The sequence below is a fragment of the Dermochelys coriacea genome, chromosome 14 (assembly GCF_009764565.3).
Source record: "Dermochelys coriacea isolate rDerCor1 chromosome 14, rDerCor1.pri.v4, whole genome shotgun sequence".
NCBI lineage: Eukaryota > Metazoa > Chordata > Testudines > Dermochelyidae > Dermochelys > Dermochelys coriacea.
Genome location: NC_050081.1, coordinates 2,292,289 through 2,314,750, shown reverse-complemented (window position 1 = coordinate 2,314,750; position 22,462 = coordinate 2,292,289). Strand labels below are relative to the sequence as shown.

At 54.8% G+C, this 22,462-nt stretch overlaps 1 protein-coding gene across 3 annotated transcripts; it reads right to left on the bottom strand.

The window, feature by feature from the left end:
* Positions 1 to 5,042: 5,042 nt before the first annotated feature.
* ENDOV (endonuclease V) lies at positions 5,043 to 21,575 on the bottom strand. 3 transcript variants are annotated; one of them, XM_038372322.2, is made up of 9 exons: positions 21,329 to 21,574; positions 19,477 to 19,648; positions 18,263 to 18,397; positions 17,686 to 17,725; positions 16,835 to 16,947; positions 16,393 to 16,461; positions 15,524 to 15,652; positions 6,613 to 6,689; positions 5,043 to 5,384 (listed from the first exon to the last, which is right to left on the bottom strand). In XM_038372322.2, the coding sequence occupies exons 1-9, from the start codon at positions 21,382 to 21,384 to the stop codon at positions 5,357 to 5,359; spliced, it is 819 nt and encodes a 272-aa protein (XP_038228250.1). In that variant the 5' UTR covers positions 21,385 to 21,574; the 3' UTR covers positions 5,043 to 5,356. The 3 variants fall into 3 exon arrangements, with proteins under 3 accessions (XP_038228250.1, XP_038228252.1, XP_038228253.1); XM_038372324.2 differs by lacking the exon at positions 6,613 to 6,689 and having other exon boundaries at positions 21,329 to 21,575; XM_038372325.2 differs by lacking the exon at positions 18,263 to 18,397 and having other exon boundaries at positions 21,329 to 21,575.
* Between the last annotated feature and the right edge of the window lie 887 nt (positions 21,576 to 22,462).

The following is a 22,462-nucleotide window of genomic DNA, read 5'->3' as shown; positions in this document are numbered from 1 at the left end:
TGGGGGCAAGTGGTAAAGGGGGCAGTTCCCTCTGGGGGAGCAGACTCACTGCTCTGAGCACATCAACACACAGAAATAGAGAGACCTTAGCTCCCCCCACCTGATTCTAGAGTAATGCAGCTGGCCCATAGCAACCCAGGGTTCATTGGTTTGGGACCCAGCTTAGGGACTCAGCAGGCCCTTGTGTGATATAGGGGATCTGGGGATGAACTCAGCAGAGGAAAGACTCCCAGAAGCCATGGGAGCAGAGCAGAGGGATTTTCATGGTCCTGCCCTATTGAGACATTAGGGCCAGCTGAGCCCAGTTTCATTCCGAGGCTGGATTCCCCAGCAAGCCCATCACAATGCCTAGGAACAGATCATGTGCCCTCTCCCTGCAGGGCCTGTTTCCCTGATCTCGTGGGGGGTTACACTGCAGGTGCTGGACTGCAGCTTTCAGACACTCCCTCATTTCTCTTGCATAATCAGGCCGGGGAGAGCTGTGGCTCCACCATCTGATAGGAAGTTACAGGCAAAGGCCGGTAACAAAGCAACTTTCTAAGGGGGTGATTTACAGGGAGGGAGCCAGCTGCTGCAATCACAGTACTAACCTGTTTTTTTCCACCAAATGCATCCGATGAAGTGAGCTGTAGCTCACGAAAGCTTATGCTCTAATAAATTTGTTAGTCTTTAAGGTGCCACAAGTACTCCTTTTCTTTTTGCGAGTACTAACCTGTGTGTGTGTGTATATAAATCTCTCCTCTGCTTTTTCCACCAAATGCATCCGATGAAGTGAGCTGTAGCTCACGAAAGCTTATGCTCTAATAAATTTGTTAGTCTCTAAGGTGCCACGGGTACTCCTTTTCTTAGTACTAACCTACAGAGGCTATTTCCAGATTCCTCCTCCCCCCACCCAGTGCACCTGGCTCACCCTGAGTGTCTCCTGGGTTCTCTCCTGTGTTCTCTGGCTCCTGCATAGCTGGTCCAAGTGAAGAGATTAATGTACAATGAAATGCTGGGATAAAGCAGAGCTGGGGAGAAGCACCTTGGATCTCACACACTCACTGGTTCCCGAGCGATGAACAGCTCAGTATGCTGGCAGGGCTGGCCCAGGGGGGACTAGCAAATGAGGGCCGAAGTAAACTCCATTAGTATCCTGCCTAAGGGATTTAGGAGCACATGTCCCATTGACTTTGAATGGGATGTGTGTTCCTACAACCATTAGGCACTTTTGAGACTCCCCCTAAGTGGCCCATCTAGGTCATTGCTCCAAAGCAGAAACCAGTGAATCTTGCTAGCAGGTAACAGCTCATTAGTGACCCACCTGAATTAAGCTCTCTCTGACTGCCAGAGGTGTGTGTGATAGTGCGGCTGGAACTGCCCCTGTGGAATGGAGCTCCACAGCCTGGGTGCTGCAGTGTGACAAGTCACCCCCTTCACCAGGAAGACCACATCTCACCCTAGGTGGGCCAGGCCCAGCTCAGAAAGTGCTTCCAAACCTGCCAACAGTAGGGGACCCTCCTCCCCGGAAGCAGTGGGAAATGTGCTCGCCAACCCCCTGGTGTGGAGAGCAGGCTGCTCTGTGCCAAGAGCCCCCAGGGAAGCCATGCAGCTTCCCTTAGCTGCAGCCCGGGCTGAGGCATGTAGGAGGGTTCCCCCCTCATCCTCTTTAACAGGATACTCGCCATCGACTCTTCCCTGGATTCCCTGTGCCCATGCCCCCTTCAACACCAGGTGTAGGTGCCTCACCTGTTCCCTTCTGCAGGGAAGCAGCCACTCTAGCCCTAGCCAGGAGTTTGTGGCAGGTGAGGAATATATGCCAAATATTGGGCTCTGCTGCCGGAACTGCCCAGACTTTGCCAGGGGACCAGCTTTGTGCACGTGCAGTTTGATGCTGGAAACCTAGGGTGCCTATTGCAAGTATCGTACTGGGGCTGCAATGCCCCCATGGCTGCACCCATGACAAGATGGTGCACAGATGGCACATTGCAACTCACATGATAAATGCAAGGAGGGGACCTAAGAAATGCCCTCACTGCTCACCCTCTGCTAAATGCCCAGGACACAGCCAGACTTGGGGGAGTGTCAAGAGCTGGTTGCTTCCTGCTTCAGAGATGTCAACCCAGTGCACACAGGGAGGCCTGAACATTGCCTCACTCTTCTCCAGCCTTCCCATCTCCAGTCCAGCCACAGTGCAAAGCAGAGCAGGGTGGGGAAACCAACCAGCCCCTTTCTTTGCTGTGCTGTAGACTTTCCTTCAAACGGGTCTGATGCACCTTGGGGAAAGTGATGGGCATTGAGAAAAGAACCTGGATGGGTGGGTGGGTAGCTGGATGGATCTAGCCCATGGAGTGAGCTCCCCATCTGGCAGCATGGGCATGCCATCAGCTGTGCACAGCTGGCACTCGCTAGTTAAGCCAGATTGACTTTGCTGTTGCACAGAGAGATCTCCACCGATGCAAATTACACTCATAATAATCCTCCCTTGTAACCGTGCGTGAGCTGCAGCCACTCCTCTCACCAGCCACTCCGATTATGAGTCCCTGTCAAGTTCTCCACCCCCTCTGTCCCCCTCCCGCCCCCGTGAGGTCTGAGCGATGACGATGGCTTTGGCTGGCATTAGAGGAGCACAGGTGGCCCTGCCAGCTGCAAGGCCTTTAGCTCTTGTTGGCCCCCTGACAGCTCTGGTCTTTTCGCAGTTTGTTCAGTGGAGGATCAGCGAGGAGGCAGCAGCGGGAGAGGCGAGTGGGGGAGTGTTTGTTCAGCCGTTTCACTGGCTTCTCAAGCTGGCATTCAGCACTTTCAGGAGGTGATGCCCAGGGGCTGGTCCCAGGAACATGGCGGTGTCAGAGCCGGTATTGCGCCTGTCGGATGACGAATGGAGCCGCACGTTGCTTGGGAGGACTTGCACAGCCTGCAACCAGCGCTCCGCCTGGTGCCTCCCCACCTCCCCCTTGCAATGGGGTCAGACACTAAATCAAATGCCACTCTCTTTCCTTCTCTGTAGGCTGGCCCCTCTGTGCCCACACACATCGTCATGATTAAAGGACTCCAGCTTTGCTCTAAAGGACGGGGGGCCCTGCTGGCCGAGAGCCAGCATGCGCCAGCACAGGGAGCGTCCCATCCCCGTGCACTGCAGCTTTGCCCCACCATCAGCCTTTTACCCCCACCCCCATTGTCAGCCACTGGACCCCCCCTCACTGCAGGTGGGCGGGTGGTGGGCAAACAGGGATCCGGCCACCAGCAGGACCCACCAGTACTGATGGGGGGCGGAGGGAGAGAAAATATGGGACAATTTGCCCATTTTTAAGAAGAAGTCAGGACCCCTGCAGGAGGGCTTAAATACGGGACTGTCCCTTTAAAAATGGGACATCTGGTCACCCTAGCCCAGGCTCCTGGGGACAAGAAAGGAGTTTGCTCTCTCTTCTTAGTTTCTAATGGGGCAGCGCTAATAGGCTAAGTAAGCCAGGGCCCCATGGTGCTGGGTGCTGCACTCACCCAGAGAAGAGGCTGGATTGTTCTTCATTAAAACTTAGCCAGAGCAGCACCAGGCTGGAGAGAGAAAAGAACAGCAAAGAACTACAGCAGGGTAAACGTGCACTGCCGAGTCTGGAACAGAACCCAGGAGTTCTGACCCCCCAACCCCAACCACTAGAGAACGCGCCCTTCCTCCCTTGGATGTAATCACACCCAGGGACATTTTCTGAAGACAGCTTTGTATGAGAGGAACAACATGGAGGAGGACCTGAACTGGGGGTCTCCTACATCTCAGGGGAGTGCCTAACTACTAGGCTAAAGGTTATATAGGAGGCCCTGCCCGGTTGTTTTGTGGAGTCAGACAGCCTCTGAGCACACTGAACGGATCAGGTCCTGCATGCAACTTGGGCAGCCAGCCAGCCATCTTCCCCTCGTTCATGACTCACTCTGGGACTCAGGTGAGAGATGGGGGCCTGCAGTGGGGCTGCAACACACTGTTTAGCAGCAGAAACAGGCAACAAGGGAACTTTTACAGCAAACCATTCTGTGCTGAGTGGGCTGAGGTGCCTACCGTGTTTGACAGCAGCTGTGGGGGAGTTTTGGGAATTGCAGTAGTGCCTAAACCCAGGACTGTGTGTATCCCACCAAACTGCTGAATCCAATCCCTGAACCCAGCCCTACACGGAGAGGCTTCCACTCCACAAATTGGACTAGGATGGCGGGGTTGATTCAGGCTCTGTTTGTTCTTTGTTTGGTAGCCAATGTGAAGGTTCAAAGGCTGCTTGGTGTCTGTCCAAGCTCGTTAGCCAGCAAGCAGCTGTCCAGTAACCTGACTCCAACCCCCCTACTCCATTCAGGCTATCGGACCCCCTGTCCGGGCATTATCTGGCTCCTTGCTATGGAATGCCACTTCTGTTCACTTCTTTGTGAAGAGTTGGCCTGTGCCATTGGCTGTGAGAAGGGTCACTAGAACAATGTGAATCAACAAGGCTGGCTGTGTGGATGCTGCTCCCAGCAGGGCTCACCCTGCAGATCCCATGGGGACTGACAAACCTGTGGCACCATTTACACAGAGGAAAGATTTCTTGCATAAGGCCACCAAGGTTCGGTAACTGACAACAGGCGGGGCAGCAGCCATTGAGACCTGCTTGACCTGTGTACCAGGGAGCCTGTTTGCTTCCCAGGGATCCAAATTCAGGTGTTAGAGCCTAGCAGCTCCCCTCCTCCAGACCATGCAGCAGATTGTTGGCTCCCGCACCTCCCTTGCGATTTACACGCCCACCCAAAACACAGAGTCCTCTGCCCGTCTGTCAGGACTAGCAGGAGCTAGTTATTGGGCTTCTGTTCCCCTGAGATGTGTGAAGTGACAGCAATCACACAGACTGGAGGAGGGGAGAGGAAAGGGTAAAAGGAGGATGGGGAGCGGCGAGCCCATGAGACTGTCACTAAAGAGATGGCAAGAGGCCAGTGTCAAACTGGGAGCTTCATGCTATTTTTAACTCATTGTTTGTTAATAACCCCCACCCCCCCCAGCGAATTCTCAGTCTTGCAGCAAATAATCTCTCTCGACTCAAAACACTGCTTTGTTAGTGTACGAGTGCTGGTGAGAATTTATTTTTACAGCGTGTGTTTTCAAAATTGGAATATAAAATATTCTCTAGAATTTACAAACCATCAAAGGCTGGGGCTCCTGCCCCATTAGCAGAGCCCAGGGGGACACAGTCTCCTGGTTTCTCTCTGGTCATCCTGGCTTTTCGCCCCATGAATTACCCTGAGTTCCTGGCGTGGATGGTTAGTCACGGTGCCCTGTAAAGGCTTGCTGGAAAGGAGGTCTCGGAGCTCTGATCCCAGAGGGGCTCAAGTTCACACTGGGGTTGGACAGTTTCTTCCTAGTGCCAAATTAATGCTTGGGCTCCGCTTCTTCCTTCCTGGATCAAGAACAAGGAAAAGTCACAAAGAGTAAAAAAAGCCAAACCAACCTAGGTAACTCCCTGCTACTCTGGGAACTGGAACGGGAGATACAGGAGCTCTGGGGCACCATCTTCAGACACTGGTGCTGATATCTCATGCCATGAGTTTGGGGTCTCAACTCAGTGCATGCATTTGATGGGACTGTCAGCATCTGCCCTGGACTGGCCCAGCAGGAAAGTGCTGCAAATCGGGATTGAGGGGCATCAGCCAAGCCATGGGGGTGGGGATCTTGGGCTTGGATTAGAAGGCAGGGCCGGTACGGTGCATTGCAGAGCTGTGTGGAGATGCCAGGCAGGACAAGAGCAGGGCAGCGGAGCAGGCTGTGGTGCACAGGTAGAGTTGTTCCTGCAGGATCTGAACATCGCCTCCCCCCATCAGTGGTATCAGAGTGTCACATTAACCAGCACCAGCCTCCACACCACACCCAGCTGTGTTCTGGTCGTTATGATCCCCTCTAGGGCAGATCAGCCTGGGAGACCTGGGAGCAATTTGCCCCTCACTAACCAGGCTAATCTTCATGCATTTTTATTGTCCTGTCTCTCTCCATCCCCTTATTTGCGCAGCTGACTGTAGCACTGAGAGAATACGGCTATGAGCTGCCAGAATCTGTGCTGAAAATGTTGCCTCTATATTTAAATAAAAAGGGCACGGAAGGGCAGGAGGTTGATATAAAGAGAATGATTTAGAGCAGAGTCCTGCTCTCACTTATTCCGGATTGACACCCATGAAACCCCACAGACACCAGAGGGGTTTCTCCGGATTTACATCAATATACCAGGGCAGAATCCAGCCCTACATTACAAAAGAATGACGTGGCCTGGCACTTTCTTTATTCATTAAGGCCCAGAGGCCAGCTCCTTGAAGGGTATTTTTGTCCACCCTCACATCACACATGGGGACTGTTGCACTTTGCTTATCATGTACACTGGAAACAGACGAAATCCCCAGTGACCTGCCGCAGTCTCGTGGTCCAGCCAGCCCAGGACGCTGCACCTTCGGCAGGAACACATGGTGCAGCACGGACGGTGCCCGTCGGAAATCTCCTGCTTCGCGGGGGCAGCATGCGCCCTGCAGCCCTTTATCCTACCTTGTTACCCCGACTGTCCCTTTAATGCCATTACCCAAGAGCATTACATGAGCAGATCCCCTCTGGACGTGCGGTTGCTTAGGCTGCCACACACCTACCTCCCTGGCCCAGGAGACGTGCCCCCCAGTGGGGAGGACAGGTGCTTCCGGATGTACTCTCTGGATCTGATGTCAGCCTGGAATTGGGGAGGAGATGGATTAGAGAAGACTCAAGGCTTGATTGGTCAGACCTCCCCACGCTCTCTAAAGAGCTGTGCCAGGCAGATGCTCTCGGGCCGCTGCACAGGCCAGGAGGGGGAGTCGCTCCGCAGGGCCCTGGTGCGCTGTCCATGTGCAGCATTCATCCTCTCTGCAAGAGAGAGGGGCGTGAAGGCTCAGCCCCCTTCCCCCCAAGCTACCTACAGCCTACGGCTGGCAGTCCCGGGTTGGGCCCTCGCATAAGTAGGGACCCCCCCCGCCTCCCTGACCTTATCCCGCTCCATTCAGTCCCTCTGCCTCAACTGCACCTGGGCTGAGAAGACAAATACCCAAAATGGAGGAGAAGGGTCTCAGCCCAGGCAGCCTTAACTGCAGTGCGGTTCATTTTGGAAGCAGAAATGAGATTTCCTAAAGCCCAGCTCCCCATTTCTGCATTTACCACAACGGAAGGCAGCAAGGCATAGAATGGGCAGCGGGTGCACACCATTCAATGCCAAGGGCCAGCTCCGCCCTGGCCCTCTCCCAAGCACTGAGGATGGGGGGCAACAGCCAGACAGCTCAGCTGGGAGAGCAAATCCCCATCAAATCCCTCCAGCTCTCGAGGCACAGTCCAGGAGCTCTGGTGAGTTCAGCTGGCCTCAGCCAGAGACCTCTAAGAGACCTGAGTGCCTCGGATGTCCAATAGAAATACAATTAACATACCTCCCCTACCCCCACGGCAACCTCTGAGCCTCTGCACTGCTCATACCATACCCAGCCCTCACCCAACTGGCATCTAGCCCAGCTCCTCCTCAGCTCTGATGCCCTCAGATGAGGTGCAGGGACATGACAGGCCAGTCTGGACTTACGGTGGCCAGGGGCAAAGCAGGAGGTGGACGCTGACCTGCTGAGTGAATCTAGACCCCTGGCAATTGCTGAGGTGAAGGGGAAGCAGCCTGAGTTATTTCCCAGCTGCACCGTGCACCCAGCCCATGGAGCAGCAGAGACACTGCATGCTCCCGCTCAGCAGGACACCTAGAAGCAGAGTCTAGATTGCACCTTGGGAGAAGAAGAAGAGTGGGGGTGGGACCAAAATTCCAGCAAAAGGCTCAGCAGCCCCACCCCTGGTGTGAAGGGGTGGGCAGCCCTTGTACTCCCCCTTGTAGCACTGCAGGGGTGCCCCACCTTCAGGTTCCCCACTGGGGCAGCAATAGATTTGCTTTAGCAGTCTCGGGCAAGGCGAGACCAATGCACCTAACAAACTAGCATATCCCCTTTTAACAAGGCTTCAATTCACAGTCCATAAGGCCCTCACCTCAGGACAAAGGCTCTCATTAGGCTGGTCTGCTTGATGAAACAATGCCCGCCCACCCACTGCAGCTGCAGGCTTCTACTCCCCTCTCTCTTGCTCGGCTTCCTGTTCCTGCTAATATAGCCCAGCCCGAGGGCAGGGCCTCTGGTTACACCCTAGGCTGTCTCAGACTCATAGGGTATGTCTACACTGCAATCAGACACCCACAGCTGGCCCGTGCAGCTAACTTGGGCTCGCAGGGTGGTTTAATTGCAGTGTAGACTTCTGGGTGCAGAGCCTGAGCTCAAATAAATTTTTTAGTCTCTAAGGTGCCACAAGTACTCCTTTTCTTTTTTTTGAGCTCTGGGACTATCTCATCTCACAGGGTCCTAGAGCCCGGACTCCAGCCCAAGATCAGTACACCCAGGTCTTTCTCCTCCTCTGTGGCTTCCAACTGATCCATCCCCAGCTTACAGCAAAAATTCTTATTGTTAGTCCCTAAGTGCATGACCTTGCACTTTGCACTATTAGATTTCATCCCATTTCTACGCTCCAGTTTACAAGGTTATTCAAATCTTCTTGTACGATATTCCGGTCCTCCTCCATATTGGCAATACCTCCCAACTTTGTGTCATCCGCACATTTTATTAGCACACACTCACTTTTTGTGCCAAGGTCATGAATGAAAATGTTAAATAAGGTTGGTCCCAAGACTTGAGGAACTTTGCCTTGAGGAACTCCACTAATAACCTTTCTTCAGCCTGACAGTTCACCTTTTAGTATGACCCCCCCCCCCGCCCCGTACTCTCCCTCTTAGTCATAAGCTTCAACTGTCCCTTCAAGGTGTAGTACACTCCTTCATGCCTATAGCAACCTAACTGGCTTCTCCCTCTGTCCACAAGAACGTCCTCGATGGGGGTGCAAAGCCCCCTCCAAATGGAACTGCAGGGATGCTTTGTACAGCCCAGGCCTCAGACCCAGCGTGAGCTCCATCTGAACTGTCTCGTCCTATCGGGCCACCCACAGGAGACAAAAAAGACCTGTCAGAACTCCAAGGGCAGGGCAAACCAGCCTCCCTCCCCACAGAGACAGGTATTTAGTGATCCCAGGTGCAGGGAGTGGGGGAGGGGGAGAAAGCTCTTTTGAGGGGCTGCTCCCTGAAACACCAGGGAGGTCTGACACCGCTGCCTTAGCCTGGCCTGAACAGCTGGCGCTGGCCTGGATAGTAGCTGCACCTTCAAGCCACAGTGCTCACTGCACCCCCCTTGCTACAGCCATTGGGCCCGGCCACAGAGGGAAGGAAGCTTGGAAGAACCAGTGCCACTGGGAGCCACGTCTGTCTGACCAGCAGCACAAAGGCCTTGTGGCAATTTTGCCCTGCCAGCAACCAGACGTGTGTCTAGCAGCTCCCTCCTTGCCCTGGAAACAGGCAGGCGGGGAAGGAAGTGCTGGGGCGTTTTAATTGCTTTATCCTGGAGTGGCAGCGAGAGCTGCTGGGTCAGGGACGCCCCGGGTGGAGGCGTTCGCTGTCTATAGACACTGGACTCTGAGCTCCCTCCCCACCTGCCGCTCCCAGCATGAGGGTAGCTACTGTGCGAGCCAGCCGCGCTGGGAACATTCCCACCCTGCTGCGGGGAGGAGCATCACGAAGGGGCAGCAGAGCTGGGCTATGGCAGAAGTGTCACTCGCTCCCACATCGCAGCCGTCCACACATGCACTGTCCCCCCAGCCATGGTAGACGTGGCCACACCCGTCCCTCTAGCCATACCCAGGGGGGCTGCAGCAGCAGGGCGAACTTTACTCACAACTGCCCCTCCAGCAACCTTGGTCTCAGCAGGAGGGAGCCCCGTCCAGGGGCAAGAGGGTCATTTGGTCTCCTTGGCTAGTTCAGTCTTGGGCCCCTCAGCTGAGAGTGAGACCAGGGCCCCACTGGTGCCAGCAGCAGCGGTGGCTATAGGGATGCAGACACCTGTCCATTGGGAAGGGGGCTGAGAGCCAGCAAGGCTTTGTACACCAGCCAGCTAACAGCTGGGAACGACTTGTCTGGGGCTGGATTTGAACTGGTGACCTATGGGCAAAAGGTTCCGTGTCCCCACTGAGAGCTAGGCTGGTTCTGGGAATGAGTCTCCCTCCCCAGCTCTGGGCTGCAGGGCAAGGTCACGCACAAGCCCACACCTGAGCCAGTCACATCGGCCTGCTCCAGTGCCCCAGGATGAGGCAGGGCTGAGTTGGCTGGGGAAGCCGCTCCTGGGCAGAGGCTGCTGGAAGACCTTTGCGCTTGTCTTTTCAATGTACACTTTGGGCTGTGTGGGGGTGGGAGGGCTCTCGCTGGGATGGCAGAGTGGGCTGGACCACAGGCTCACATGGCTTCCCCCCCTCCCTGCTGCTTCGCCCCCATCCCCATCCCCAGAATGGTCTCCCTGCCCATGTCTGCCTCAGCCCCCTCTCTCAGACCCACTCTACATTGCCAATGCGGCTGCCCCTTCCCCTCCAGGGCCACTATCCTGGAGAGAGCCATTCTGAATCAGGGAAAGCAAACAGGAAATCGCCCACTCGTCTCACCGGAGGAGAAATGCCACTCAGTGCCCACCAGAGACAGCAGGACAGTGAGGAGCCACTAACTTGGTGTGTTTCAGGGGTTTTTTCATGGGAACATCTCAGGCAAAGACGCACAAATGACAAGGTGGGCTCTACAAGGGGGTGGGGATCAGAAGGCCAGTCGCCCCTGCCTGTGTTCTCATAGGGACTGTTCTAATGGACACAACCATCCTGCCTGCACCTCCCTGCACAGAACACTGAGATAATCAGCTGATCCTTTGCTACCTGCAAGCAGCCGCCCTCTTCACCAAACAGGCTAGATACCTTTATTCTCTTTTTCCTTAGGGTTCCTAGACACACAGTTCCCTTCTGCACTACCAAAGCCCCAGAGTCAGAGCACAGGCCAACAACTCTGTTATTTAAATCAGGCATTCAACATGCCATGGGGAAAAGCGCAAAGCTACAGACATTCACTCAGTGACCTCCATCGGAGGATGCCTTGAAGTGGTCATGAATCAAGGGTCCTCCATGTGCCATGTGAAATCCTTTAGGAACAATTCTGGTGGAAACCAACTCTTAGTCAGATAGCTCCATTTCCCAGAGTACAGCTCGTTCTCAGGTGTGTGATTCACAGAGGAAAACACAGCTTTGTCAAATCTCCAGCTAAGCAGGACAGGACCTGCTCAGTTCTTGGCTGGAGGCCTCCAAAGAAAATGGAGTGAGCTGTAGCATGTGCTGCTGGTGACTCGGCACTGGTGCTAGGTCAGAATCATCGCGGAACCAATGGCCTGGTGTGGTGCAAGGGGCCATCTTTCCAGTGAGATACAACCCTCTGTGGTCATTAAAGGAGCCATAGCCACCTCAACGAGCGTAACGGTGGGAGTGCTGGGCTAAACTCTCCCCAGAGCTTCACTTGGGAAAGTCATTCTTCACTTCCTCCCTTAAAAACCTCACTGCACAGTGGTAGCTCTGAACAGCTGCTGTGCTTCACTCCAGAGACGGCTTCATGATACCACCCTCACTCTGAAGCAGTCTGGGCTCCTTCCAGCTGAAGAGAACTAAACAAACATACAAGGCCAGGACTAGTGAGGTGGATTAATAAAACTCTCAGCGGCTGCCCTGGATGTAACTCACATGTTTATGCTGTTTGTGAACATTCCCGCACCAAACTCCCCACTAGCTCGCTTCATGCCTCCCTATGAGTTCTGTGCTGGAGATGCTGCTTAAGAGCCACTCACCAACTCCACATGCCAGACAATGAAATACAGTTACATAAGGAGCAGTTTGTTTGGAGGAATATTTTCCTCTTTTTGTAATTGGACAGTTTCATAACTCAGCTGACAAATAACTCTGATCACTCTTCAGGATAAGACATTACGTGATGAATTTCATAACAAGGGAAACAGACTGTTCGACAGAATGCCTACTGGGAGCCCAAGCAGCAAAAGCCTGATTCACTTACTGTTCTTCTGCAGGAGGAAAAAACCCCAAACCAAGTTCGCCTAATAACACAGCTAAGGCTTGATTAGGCAGCAAGTTACTTGCCAGCGCTCACTCCTAATGCTGTGCTGAGAGACAGCTTAACCCAGCTTATTAACCAAGAGGCTAATCAATAAGATGGATCATTGTGCCGTAATAATCCCTTCTATTTTTGGAGGGGACTAGTGCTGGCATTAGGGATCTGGAATTTCTACCTTGTCTATTTTGTGAATGGGCAGCAGTGGCACAAGTGGGCACAGCAAGCTGGTGGAGGGAGAAGGAGGGTCAGGTCTCAGGGAGTAGGGGGTTCTGGGCCTCAGTTGGCAACCCCCTGCTGGATAGCAGGTACGTGTAACAGGCAGGGCAGAGCTGATAGCTTGTGTTCCAGTTCCTTAATGGAGGAGAGTTTAACAGCACAGGTGCAGTGGCTTGAAAGTGCAGCACCCAGGGGCACCAATTCAGACTCACTTCTCTGCCGCTTTGTGGCGGGCCAGCATTACCCCATAGATTGCTCTGCTGGCAGCTCCTGACCCAGCAGGAACCTGCTGGGCAAGCTGCAAGCTAGAGTGAAAAGGGTGAAGCAGTGAGCAGGAGTCTGATGGGCAGCAAAGCAGAAAGGCAAGACCGCAGAGGTAACAGAGCCTATTCCAGTGCAGGCCCTGTTCCATTCCTGGGAGTCAAAGGTGGGGAGCTCATTTGCTAAAATGCTCCACTCCATACCCCGTGCATGTGTAGCTTGGAATCTGGACAGGCTTGGAATTCTTGCACCCACAGACAGGTCAAGAGGAGCTCTTGTTCAGGACACCAGGGGCAGCTCAGAAAGATTTAGTGTCATGTCACCAGTAACTGTAGGTTGAGTGTTTTGCCTGTGGCAGTGGGAGGCTGGTTTATGTTCACCTGGGTTCCTTTGTTTGGGTTGCACCTGGGAGGTCCCTCTGGCTGGGATCAAATCTCCACAGAGGAACTTCAAATATTCATGAGCCTGCCAGATGAGACAAAGTGCTCCCACTCCGCACACCGAGTTCTCATGCCTCGGCCTGGTATTTACTCGCAGAATGAGGTCCAAGCAGGATGTAAATATTTATTGTAGCAGACAATGAACTTCCCTCGGCTTCCTCTAAAAGTTCACTACACTTGCTGCATCTGAGACACAGATCCCAGTCAGCAAAGCCACCTCTTGTTCCAAATACAAATGCGACCGCGTCCGTGGCCAAGATGATGTCTGGCGCCCACTTCGTACAACTTAGCCACATGTACCCCGGTGCAGGATGGGGCCAGCTGTGCCTCCAGCAGGGGGCAGGTCTATGTCCCCACAGCAGCTACACAGCCACTGCTGTCATGTAAGACTGCACCATGGCCCAGAGAAGAAGGGAATGGAAGAGCTGAGCTCAGCTGTGAGCTACACCTGTTTGAAGCTACCAGAACCTTCAGAACCAGGAAAAGCTTCAAGGGCTGATAACCCTGAAGCTTCACCTTGAGCATCAGAAAATCTGTGATCACAAGGCACTACCCAGGCAAAACCTGCTGTAGGACATTCCCCTTTCACATCTCCTCAATGCCCTGCAGGCTCACCACAGAGAAATACCACAGAGAAAAGGCCGACAAGTCACTTAGTGCAGGAAGGACCCCTACATTCTATTTTCTAGTGCTTTACTCAGCCCAGCTTTAACTCAAAGGGCTCTGGCTTTCAGCCCTACCACGCGCTAATCCCTGTTCTACGGTCAGCTAGATCTCAGCAAAAGGATTGCCCAATGTTGTTGAATTTTCAGCGTTTGCTCAGTTTTATCCTGTTCCTCCTCCCTAGACCACCCAAACCAGAGGCTCCCAAATGCTGCTCCAGGGAACAGCTAAAGCATCTGTGGAGACCTAGCTGGTGCCTGGTGCTGGCTCCGCTACCTCATCTCCAGCCACTAAATCACATCAAAAGAAGTTACATCCTTTATGACTCAAGTTCTTGTTTCCTGTAGGTGATTGTTGTCATAACCCCTGGGAGGCTGTGTGATGCGGGGCAGGTTCCATGAGATAGTGAATTGGCGAGCTGGTGAGGTCCATATAAGCCTCTATGACACACTCTCCATGAAGATATGACCTGTACTATGGAAAAGTCCATGAACCCCAGCGCTGAATAATTCCCCTCCCTCCTTGGGTTTACACCCTTCTAATCCTTGGGGATGGTTCTCAAATCTTTCCCTGGAAGGAGTCACCAGGAAATCAATTTTGTCCCTTTAACTAATGCTCCAGGTTAACTGGAGCAGCTGGAGGATTCTAGCTTGCCAGTCTCAAAGAGGCAAGGGAATGGGGATTGAAGGTGACAGAAAGCATCTGTGATGAGTAGGGCATCTGGGTCAAAATGATTTCCAAAAGAAAAACGGGCATGTTTCCACTGGGGAAGGCTTTTCCCCTTCCCTCCTAACACGCCCCCAAGTGCCACGCAGTGCAACTATGAGAGGCTGTCTCCTGAAGCATCGAGTGCTGGCCACTGCCAGCAGTGAGCTATGGGACTAGACAACCTGTAAGACTGCTCCAGTCTGTTAGGAGGTGGGATATGGGCCCAGAAACGCCATGATCAGCTCTGGTCTGGAGACGCCAATGGGCAGTTTTGCTTTGAGGTTTGCTGGTCGCTCCACAACTAACAGTGTCACATGGTTCAATTTTCAGAAAATATCACAATGCCAATGAACAACTTCTGTCTGCAGCGCCTGTGTGTCTGGCCTTGGTAGGAGCCTTCTCAATACTGCTCAGAGAGGCAGCAGAGCCAGGGCTGGCAGACACATGGCGAAGGCCAAGGTGTTACAACGGGGAAATAGAACAGACTCTGCTCCCCAAATGCAGAGCAGGGCAGCCTGCCTGAACTGCTAATGGCAGGGTGATCCTGAGGAGAAGGAAACTCTTGGCCAGTAGCAATTCCAGCGGCTTCACATTTCTTGAGACTCATTTCTCCAGCCCTGCTGTGATTTAATTATAAAATCGCTGGCAGCAAGAGGCTCTGAATGTGATCTAGTGCTGCCACTTACAGGCTACATCTGGAACCGGCAGCCTGCAGCTTGTTGCGGAGTGCGGCATACCCCATAGACCAGAGGACGAACACTGCAGTCTGTGTTCGGCTCCACATTCTGGGAAAACTGCACCTCCAGCTCCTCTGCATTATTAACCCCAGAGCCAGCCTGCAGAGAGGAGCCGAGAGCCCCACCAGGCTGGATCTGCACTGAGGGCTGTGGGTGCTTCTATGCGCTGTGTGTCAGGGACAGGTCGGGAGGACAAAGAAAGAGGGAAGGAGCAGTTTGTTCCTCGTGTTATAAAGAAGACAGGTAGATCAGAACTGCCAGGACTGGCTGTAGCCCGTAGCTGGAGGGGATGGCCCAGCAGGCTCAGGGGCTGCTCTTGGGGAAGGGAGGCCAGCTGAGCGCCGACATGCCGTCGCAGCCCAGTAATTCACAGCTGCCTGTCACCCCTTTTCTATCTAACAGGCCACGTCTCCCATGATAGGCTCAGATCCCCCTCCCCTAGCTGCCCCTGCCTTCGCACCTGTCGGATGGGCTCTGGGATCCGGTACCTACAGCAGGACTGGACCAGGCGCACTGCTGACTCCAGGCACGTCCTGTGGCCTACGGAGACATAGATGGGCTTCGTGCTCTTGTTGTAGCTGCGCAGGGCCTGGAGGGTTGGAAACAGGACAGATCAGAGATTTGGAGCTTGTTTAAAACAAAAGCAAGACGTCAGCGATTGCACACGCACATGGGGACGCTTGGCAGAGCTGGGGGGTGTCAGACACTTCAGAGCCCAAGGCTTTACTTCTCCTCTCTGCTTGGGAGCATCACGGGGAGTGTCTGTCTCCTAGGGCTCCTTGTGCTCCCCTCCCTCAATATTTCACTGCTCAGAGCAAGGGACCTTGCCCAGTGGAACCTGGAGTGAACTGAAATATACCCAGGTAAAAGGAGGCAGCTGACACCTGCCAGTTCTGAGTGGGGACAGAGCCAGCCCCACCATTTCCCAAACTGCCTTTTCCACCAAGTTGCAGGGGTTCCTGTCTCACAATCTGGAGACCTGCCACAGGAAAAATTCCTGCCCGTGCTTTGCCCCTTGCTGTAATGGTGCAGGACACGGGCAGCTAGACCAGGACATGGCATCTCACATACCACTGTCACATATGAGAAAGTGGCCATGCATCCCAGGAGGGGACCCCACGCCTTTCTGAGAGTGCATGGGCTGAAAGGAATGGGAGGGGAGCGTTAGCTCTGCTCTGCCCAGCTCCTGCCCTCCTGGCTTACTGTCACTGGGCTGCAGAGAGCTGCACTATACTTTGTCCCCTCCCTCCTTCCCATTTGAGTCAGGCTAGGGCACATGGAGAAGGCCCATCCATGACCAACATGCAAAGCAGACTCCCCATGACTTACCATGCCCAGGACTCTCCCCGAGGTGCCCCTCAGAGGGAACACAGCTCCTCCCATCTGCAGGTCGCGGATCTAAAACAAGCAAGCATCCAAGGGCCAGCTAGTTAGAGCTCCAGTGCATCAGTTCCAGGAAGGGTTAGGAGAGCCTCCTCCAGAACTTCCCTTCTTTGTCTGAACAGGCTTGTTTTGCGGGGAAACGGAGTGATCACTGCAGCCACCTTTGCTTTGGCCTCTACTTGATGCCAGCATGGAGCTCCCATAGTGCGACCAGCACTTCCTGCTGGGAAAGGCTGGGATGGAGAAACGGGGAGCTGCCCCTTGCCAGATGGCATGTGGCTCCCCAGGAGAGGCCAGGAGGGGGGTTGCTAGGAGCTCCCATTCACCCAGGCTCTTACTCCATTTCCCCCACTGGCACAGGAAGGAGGGATGCTCACACTGGCCTTACCTGCTCCTTGTGCAGCTCATCCTTGGCCAGGCCATCAATCTGCAGGAGGTTTTTGGCCACACCAATACAGGGCAGGCCCGTCAGCACTCCCAGGTGGCAGGCTACCCCAAACCCTGCCGAAGAAGCCAAGAGATGGTCAAGGGAAACAGGAAGGGGCCAGCAATGGGGTTCTCCACCCTGTTCTGGTAACCCGCCTCAGAGGGAACAGCCCAGGGTCCCCGTCGGGGGGGCAGCGCACTCTTCTGAAGCCTGGGAGTCCCTATCAGGGGGGCAGCACTCTCTCCTAGGGCCTGGGGGTCCCCGTCGGGGTGGCCACAGTCTCTCCTGGAGCCTGGGGATCCCTGTTGGGGGGAACAGTGCTCTCTCATGGAGCCTGGGGGTTCCCGTGATGGGAAGTGCTCTCTCCTAGGGCCTGGAGTCCCCTTCTGGGGGCAGCACTCTCTCCTAGGCCTGGGGGTCCCCGTCGGGGGGAGCAGTGCTCTCTCCTGGAGCCTAGGGGTCCCTGTCGAGGGGAAACGCTGTCTCCTAGGGCCTGTGGGTCCCCATTGGGGGGAAGCACTCTCTCCTACGGCCTGGAGTCCCCATTGGGGGGCAGCACTCTCTCCTAGGGCCTGGGGGTCCCTGTCAGGGGGGAACTGTGCTCTCTCATTGAGCCTGGGGATTCCCGTCAGGGGGAAGCGCCCTCTCCAGGGCCTGGGGTCCCCTTCAGGGGGCAGCACTCTCTCCTAGGGCCTGGGGGTCCCTGTCAGGGGAGCAGTGCTCTCTCATGGAGCCTGGGGGTCCCCGTTGCAGGAAAGCGCTCTCTCCTAGGGCCTGGGGGGTCCCTTTTGGGGGGCAGAGCTCTCTCATACCTCTGTGATGGAGCACGCCATTCCCATCTACGAGCAGCACCTGGAAGAGTCCCCAGGTGACATGTTAGTTACCAAGCACCATGGAACGCACCAGCTGAATGAACACACCTCCGCCCTGAACAAGTGGCGAGTGAGGCCAGCTCCGTGAGGAAGGAGAAGGCTCCATTTCAATCCTTTGCCCCACCCCCACAGCTCCTTTACCCAGGTTCTCCTCACCCCTGCCTGCTCCGCTCTCTCTTTCATGCCCCTTTTGATGACCACCCCGGGAGTAGGGAGCTGATATTTCTATTGCAGGCCAAGTGCCCTGCACCCCAGTAGCGCTAAAGAAAGGATGGGAGTCATCCCAGTGTCTTCCTTCCCTGTTCACAGACAGGATGAAGTCTGGCTGCCCATTAGCTTGGTTTCCCCATCTCCCTAGAGACAGCGAAACAGACACAACAACAAGGCTGTGTTAGGGTGCACCCTGCCCTGCCCGCTGCCCAGGTGCTGGCCAGCGCAACCTCTAGGGAAGGTTCCTTTTCAGGTACATCCAGCACCCCAGGGACACCTCCCCATGAGAGAAAGGAACATGCTGCACCTGAGGCCTGAGCCCAGGCTCTTGCTCCTGAAGTCTCTGAGCAGCTTCCACCAGGAAAGGGGCCTCTCGAAAAGCTAAGTATCCTGCCACATAGGGGGCGCTCACGGTTACCATCTGACAGTCCTCATATAGCACCTGGGACAAAACAAGGACCGTGCTGAGAACACAGACTCATGTCTGCAAGGGGCAACTTAACACAGCAGACACTAGGATCAGTGTGCTGAACCCAGGCCATCGTGGGTTTAACCCTGACCGGCTCAGATATTTCTTCTCCAGTATTTATATTCTCTCTCTCTTGCTTCAATACTCTCCCCAACCCTGCTGGGCCACTCCCACAAAGTTAAACACAAATGCTGCACATTAGCTCCCACCAACTGGTCCCCTCAGTGTGAGCATAGGGGGTGACGGGAGGAGAGAAGTAATGGGCAGATGATGGAAAATGACCAGATATACCCTAGTCTACCCTACCCTGCTTGAGTGCAGGGACTTTGCCAACGGCTAGGGATGCTTCGGCCCCATTCAAGTATGCAACAGGGGGAGATCGCTGTCAACTTTTTACATTCGCTGAAATCGCTAAATAAACTCTGATAAATCTTTATTAATTCAAAGTTTAATAACTGCAGAATGTGGGAGATTCACAACAGATTTGGAAGTGCCATTGTAAATCACATCTCATATTAATTGATTGCCAGAGGGATCTGACAAGGAAGGCACCATCTGTCTAGGAATGCTACATTGTTTTAACTTGCTCTCCTCCTAAATGTTGAATAACAACGGCCTTTCTGCGGTTTGTTTCTGGGTAGAGGGTGAAACTGATGATTTCCAACATTTAACTGATTCAATCAAAATCTTCAAAGCCAGTTTATGAGCTATTTCTTTTCAACATCATCATCTCTGACCTACTCCTGAGCAATTGCCATACACTGGAACCATCTCCCTAGGCCTCTAGAAGTTCTCTGCAACTCCGTGACCAAACTACATATTTCCAAATTAATTTTGCTAGGTAATACCAGAGACCGTCACTCCTGTTTTCTCCTCCTCACCCATGCTCTCTGCAGAAAGCCTTTTCTTGGGGTGAACACGTGGGTCAGATACTTGGCTGGAGCCTTGTGATGCTGAGATACAGTCCATGATGCCCTTTGGGGTAGGCTGGTTTTCTACAAAGCCTTTACCTTACAGGTATCCCAACCATGAGACTGCTCAAAGACCATTACCTCAAGATCTGGGTAGCTGAGAACCACCAGGGAAGCGCAAGCGATTGTGTCGTTCCCTTTGACATAAGACAGGTCCACCCCTCCCACTCTCTCCAGTCCTGCAAAGGTGGAATCTTTCTGCCACTCCTCAGTGTCCTCCTCAATCACATTCGCCTTTAGCTGGGCCTGCTCCCTAAGAAAAGATAACCACAGGCAAAAATAGTGTCTTTTTATTCCCAACTCCATACACAACAAATTGAAATGACAGGAGAAGCAGGCAGGTACGGGCATCATGCAAAATTGTGTTATTTGATTATTTCAGCACGTTTCCATTCAACAAGACTCTGCTGGTTTAGGAAAGACATGGTGGGTTGGCAGGTGGACAGCATATTCCTTAGGGCAGTGTGGTCTAGTTACTAAAGCAGAACATCAGGACTCCAAGGTTCTAGTCTCAGATTTGTCAGTGCTTCTGAGTGACCTTGGCAAACCTGTGTGCTTCGGTTTCTGCAGTTGGAAAATGGAGATGATAAGAACCCTGTGTTTCGCTGCAGGGTTCATGAGGGCTGACTGCAACACATTTGAGATCCTGTGCCAGAACAGGGGCTTTTCATTCCTAAGGCAGACCCTGACCAAGCTCAGTTAGTGACCACAAACCTGAAGGGGGACACTGGAGGGCACGAAGCCCCATCTGAGCCCTGAGGAATGACTACACTGCCTGTGGCACAGAGGAGAGACTGGGACAGTCACTCTCTCCTGACAACACCCCAATAACAGGGAGCACAGGGGAGAGCCCCAACGAGCATCAGGAATAGGGTGACCAGATGTCCCAATTTTATAGGGAGAGTCCCAATATTTGGGACTTTTTCTTATATAAGCACCTATTACCCCCAACCCCCGTCTCGATTTTTCACATTTGCTATCTGGTCACCCTAATCAGGAAGCAGAACAGGTGTCATGTCCAAGAGCCACTGGGACAAACAGTCCCTGCCCTTCGGGAAGGGAGAGATGTGGAGATGGTCCCCACTGCTGCCACCAGGTCAGGGCAACTCATAGAACTGGGAACCAACCTTTGAGCGACAGCAGGGACCACAGCCCGACATGGCCTAAAAGGGCCAGACTTTGCCACCTCACCCCATGCCCCATCCCAATGGAATCAAGGGTTGCCAAGTGTCCGGTTTTTGACCGGAAAGCCTGGTCGAAAAGGGATCCTGGTGGCTCCGGTCAGCACTGCTGACTGGGCCGATAAAAGTCCGGTTGGAGGCGAAGCGGGGCTAAGGCAGGCTCCCTGCCTGCCCTGGCTCCGTGCGGTTCCTGGAAGCATCCAGCATGTCCCTGCGGCCCCTAGACACAAGGGTGGTCAGGGAGGCGCCGCACGCTGCCCCCACCCCAAGCGCCGGCTCCGCAGCTCCCGTTGGCCAGGAACCACAGCCAATGGGAGCTGCAGGGGCAGGGGCAAGGGCAGCGTGTGGAACCTCCCTGGCTGCCCCACCGCCTAGGAGCCGCAGAGACATGCTGGCCGCTTCTGGGAGCCCCCTGAAGTAAGTGCCGCCCGGAGGCTGCACCCCAAACCCCCTCCCGCCCTTCGAACCCCTCAGCTCCTGTCCGGAGCCACCTCTTGCTCCCCAAATCCCTCATTCCCGGTCCCATCCCAGAGCCTGCCCCCCAGTGACAATGGGGGAGAGCGGGGGATGGAGGGGGGGGGAAGTGAGCAGGGGCGGGGCCTCGGGGAAGGGGCGGGGCAGAGCAGAGGTCTGTCTGGGAAGGGGGGGGTCCCCTGAGATGACGCCCCAATATGACGCATGCGCACAACGCTTCGTCCCAGCATGCCCCGCAGCCGGAAGTACGAGCTGCCCTGCGGGGCCCCTCCCATTACCGGTCCCAGCGGCGCAGGGGCTCCTCCGCCGGCGGCTCCGTCTCGCTGTGCGCCATGGCGCCGCTTCCGGTGGGGTTGCCGCTTTCCGGCCCCCCGGGGACACGGAGCGGAGCCGATGGGTTCCTAGGGGCCCCGGGGCGGGCCGGGCTCCCGGGAGCTCTTCGTGCCTTCAGCGCGGGGGGAGGGGGCAAGGCGGCCGAGGGCTGCCAACTGTCTAATCCCAGCGACCCAAACACCCTCGCCCCGCCCCTTCGCCGAGGCCCCGCCCTCCCCCCTTTCAGGGGCTGGGGCAGGGCAGGGGTTAGGGGGCAGCAGGGGGTTGAGGGGCGCAGGCTCTGGGGGCAGGAGGGGGTTGAGGGGCGCAGGCTCTGGCCCGGCAGCACTTACCTCGGGCAGCTCCTGGAAGCGGCCAGCCCGTCCGGCTCCTAAGCGCAGGGGCTGCCAGGCAGCTCCACATGCTGCCCCTGTCTGAAGGCATCGCCCCCATTGGTTGCGGTTTCTGACCCAAGAGCCCCAGCCACCAGAGGTGGGCCTCGCGGCTGCTGCAGGGCCAGCAAAGCGATGGTGATGTCATTGCAAAGCTCAGACACAGCAGGTCTCCCCCCTTTCCTGTCACCTAGTTCAGGGCCAGACTTGGGGCTTGTGGCACCCATGGCGCAGCAGCATCTGTGAGGGGGAACAGTCCAGCACGCGGGGCTCAGATTTCTTCCCCCCACCCCTTCAGGCCCAGCCCCCCGCTTCACTCTGGTCCGGGCCCAGGCCCAGCCCCAACCTGATTTGCAGTGCCAAGTAAGATAGGAAGACCGGGCTGAGGCAGAAACTAGGCCAGTGGTTCTCAAACTTTTGTCTTGATGACTCCTTTCACCCAGCAAGTCTAAGTGCAACCCTCCTTATAAATTAAACACTTTTAAAAAAATATTTAACACCCTATTATAAATGCTGGAAGCAAAGTAGGGTTTGGGGGTGGAGGCTGATAGCTTCCCCCCCACCCCATGTAGTAACTTCGTGACCCCCCCGTTGGAGAATCCCTGAACTAGGTGACAGGAAAGGGGGGAGACCTGCCGTGTCTGAGCTTTGTAATGAAATCACCATCGCTTTGCTGGCATTGCAGCAGCTGAGAGGCCCACTCTGGTA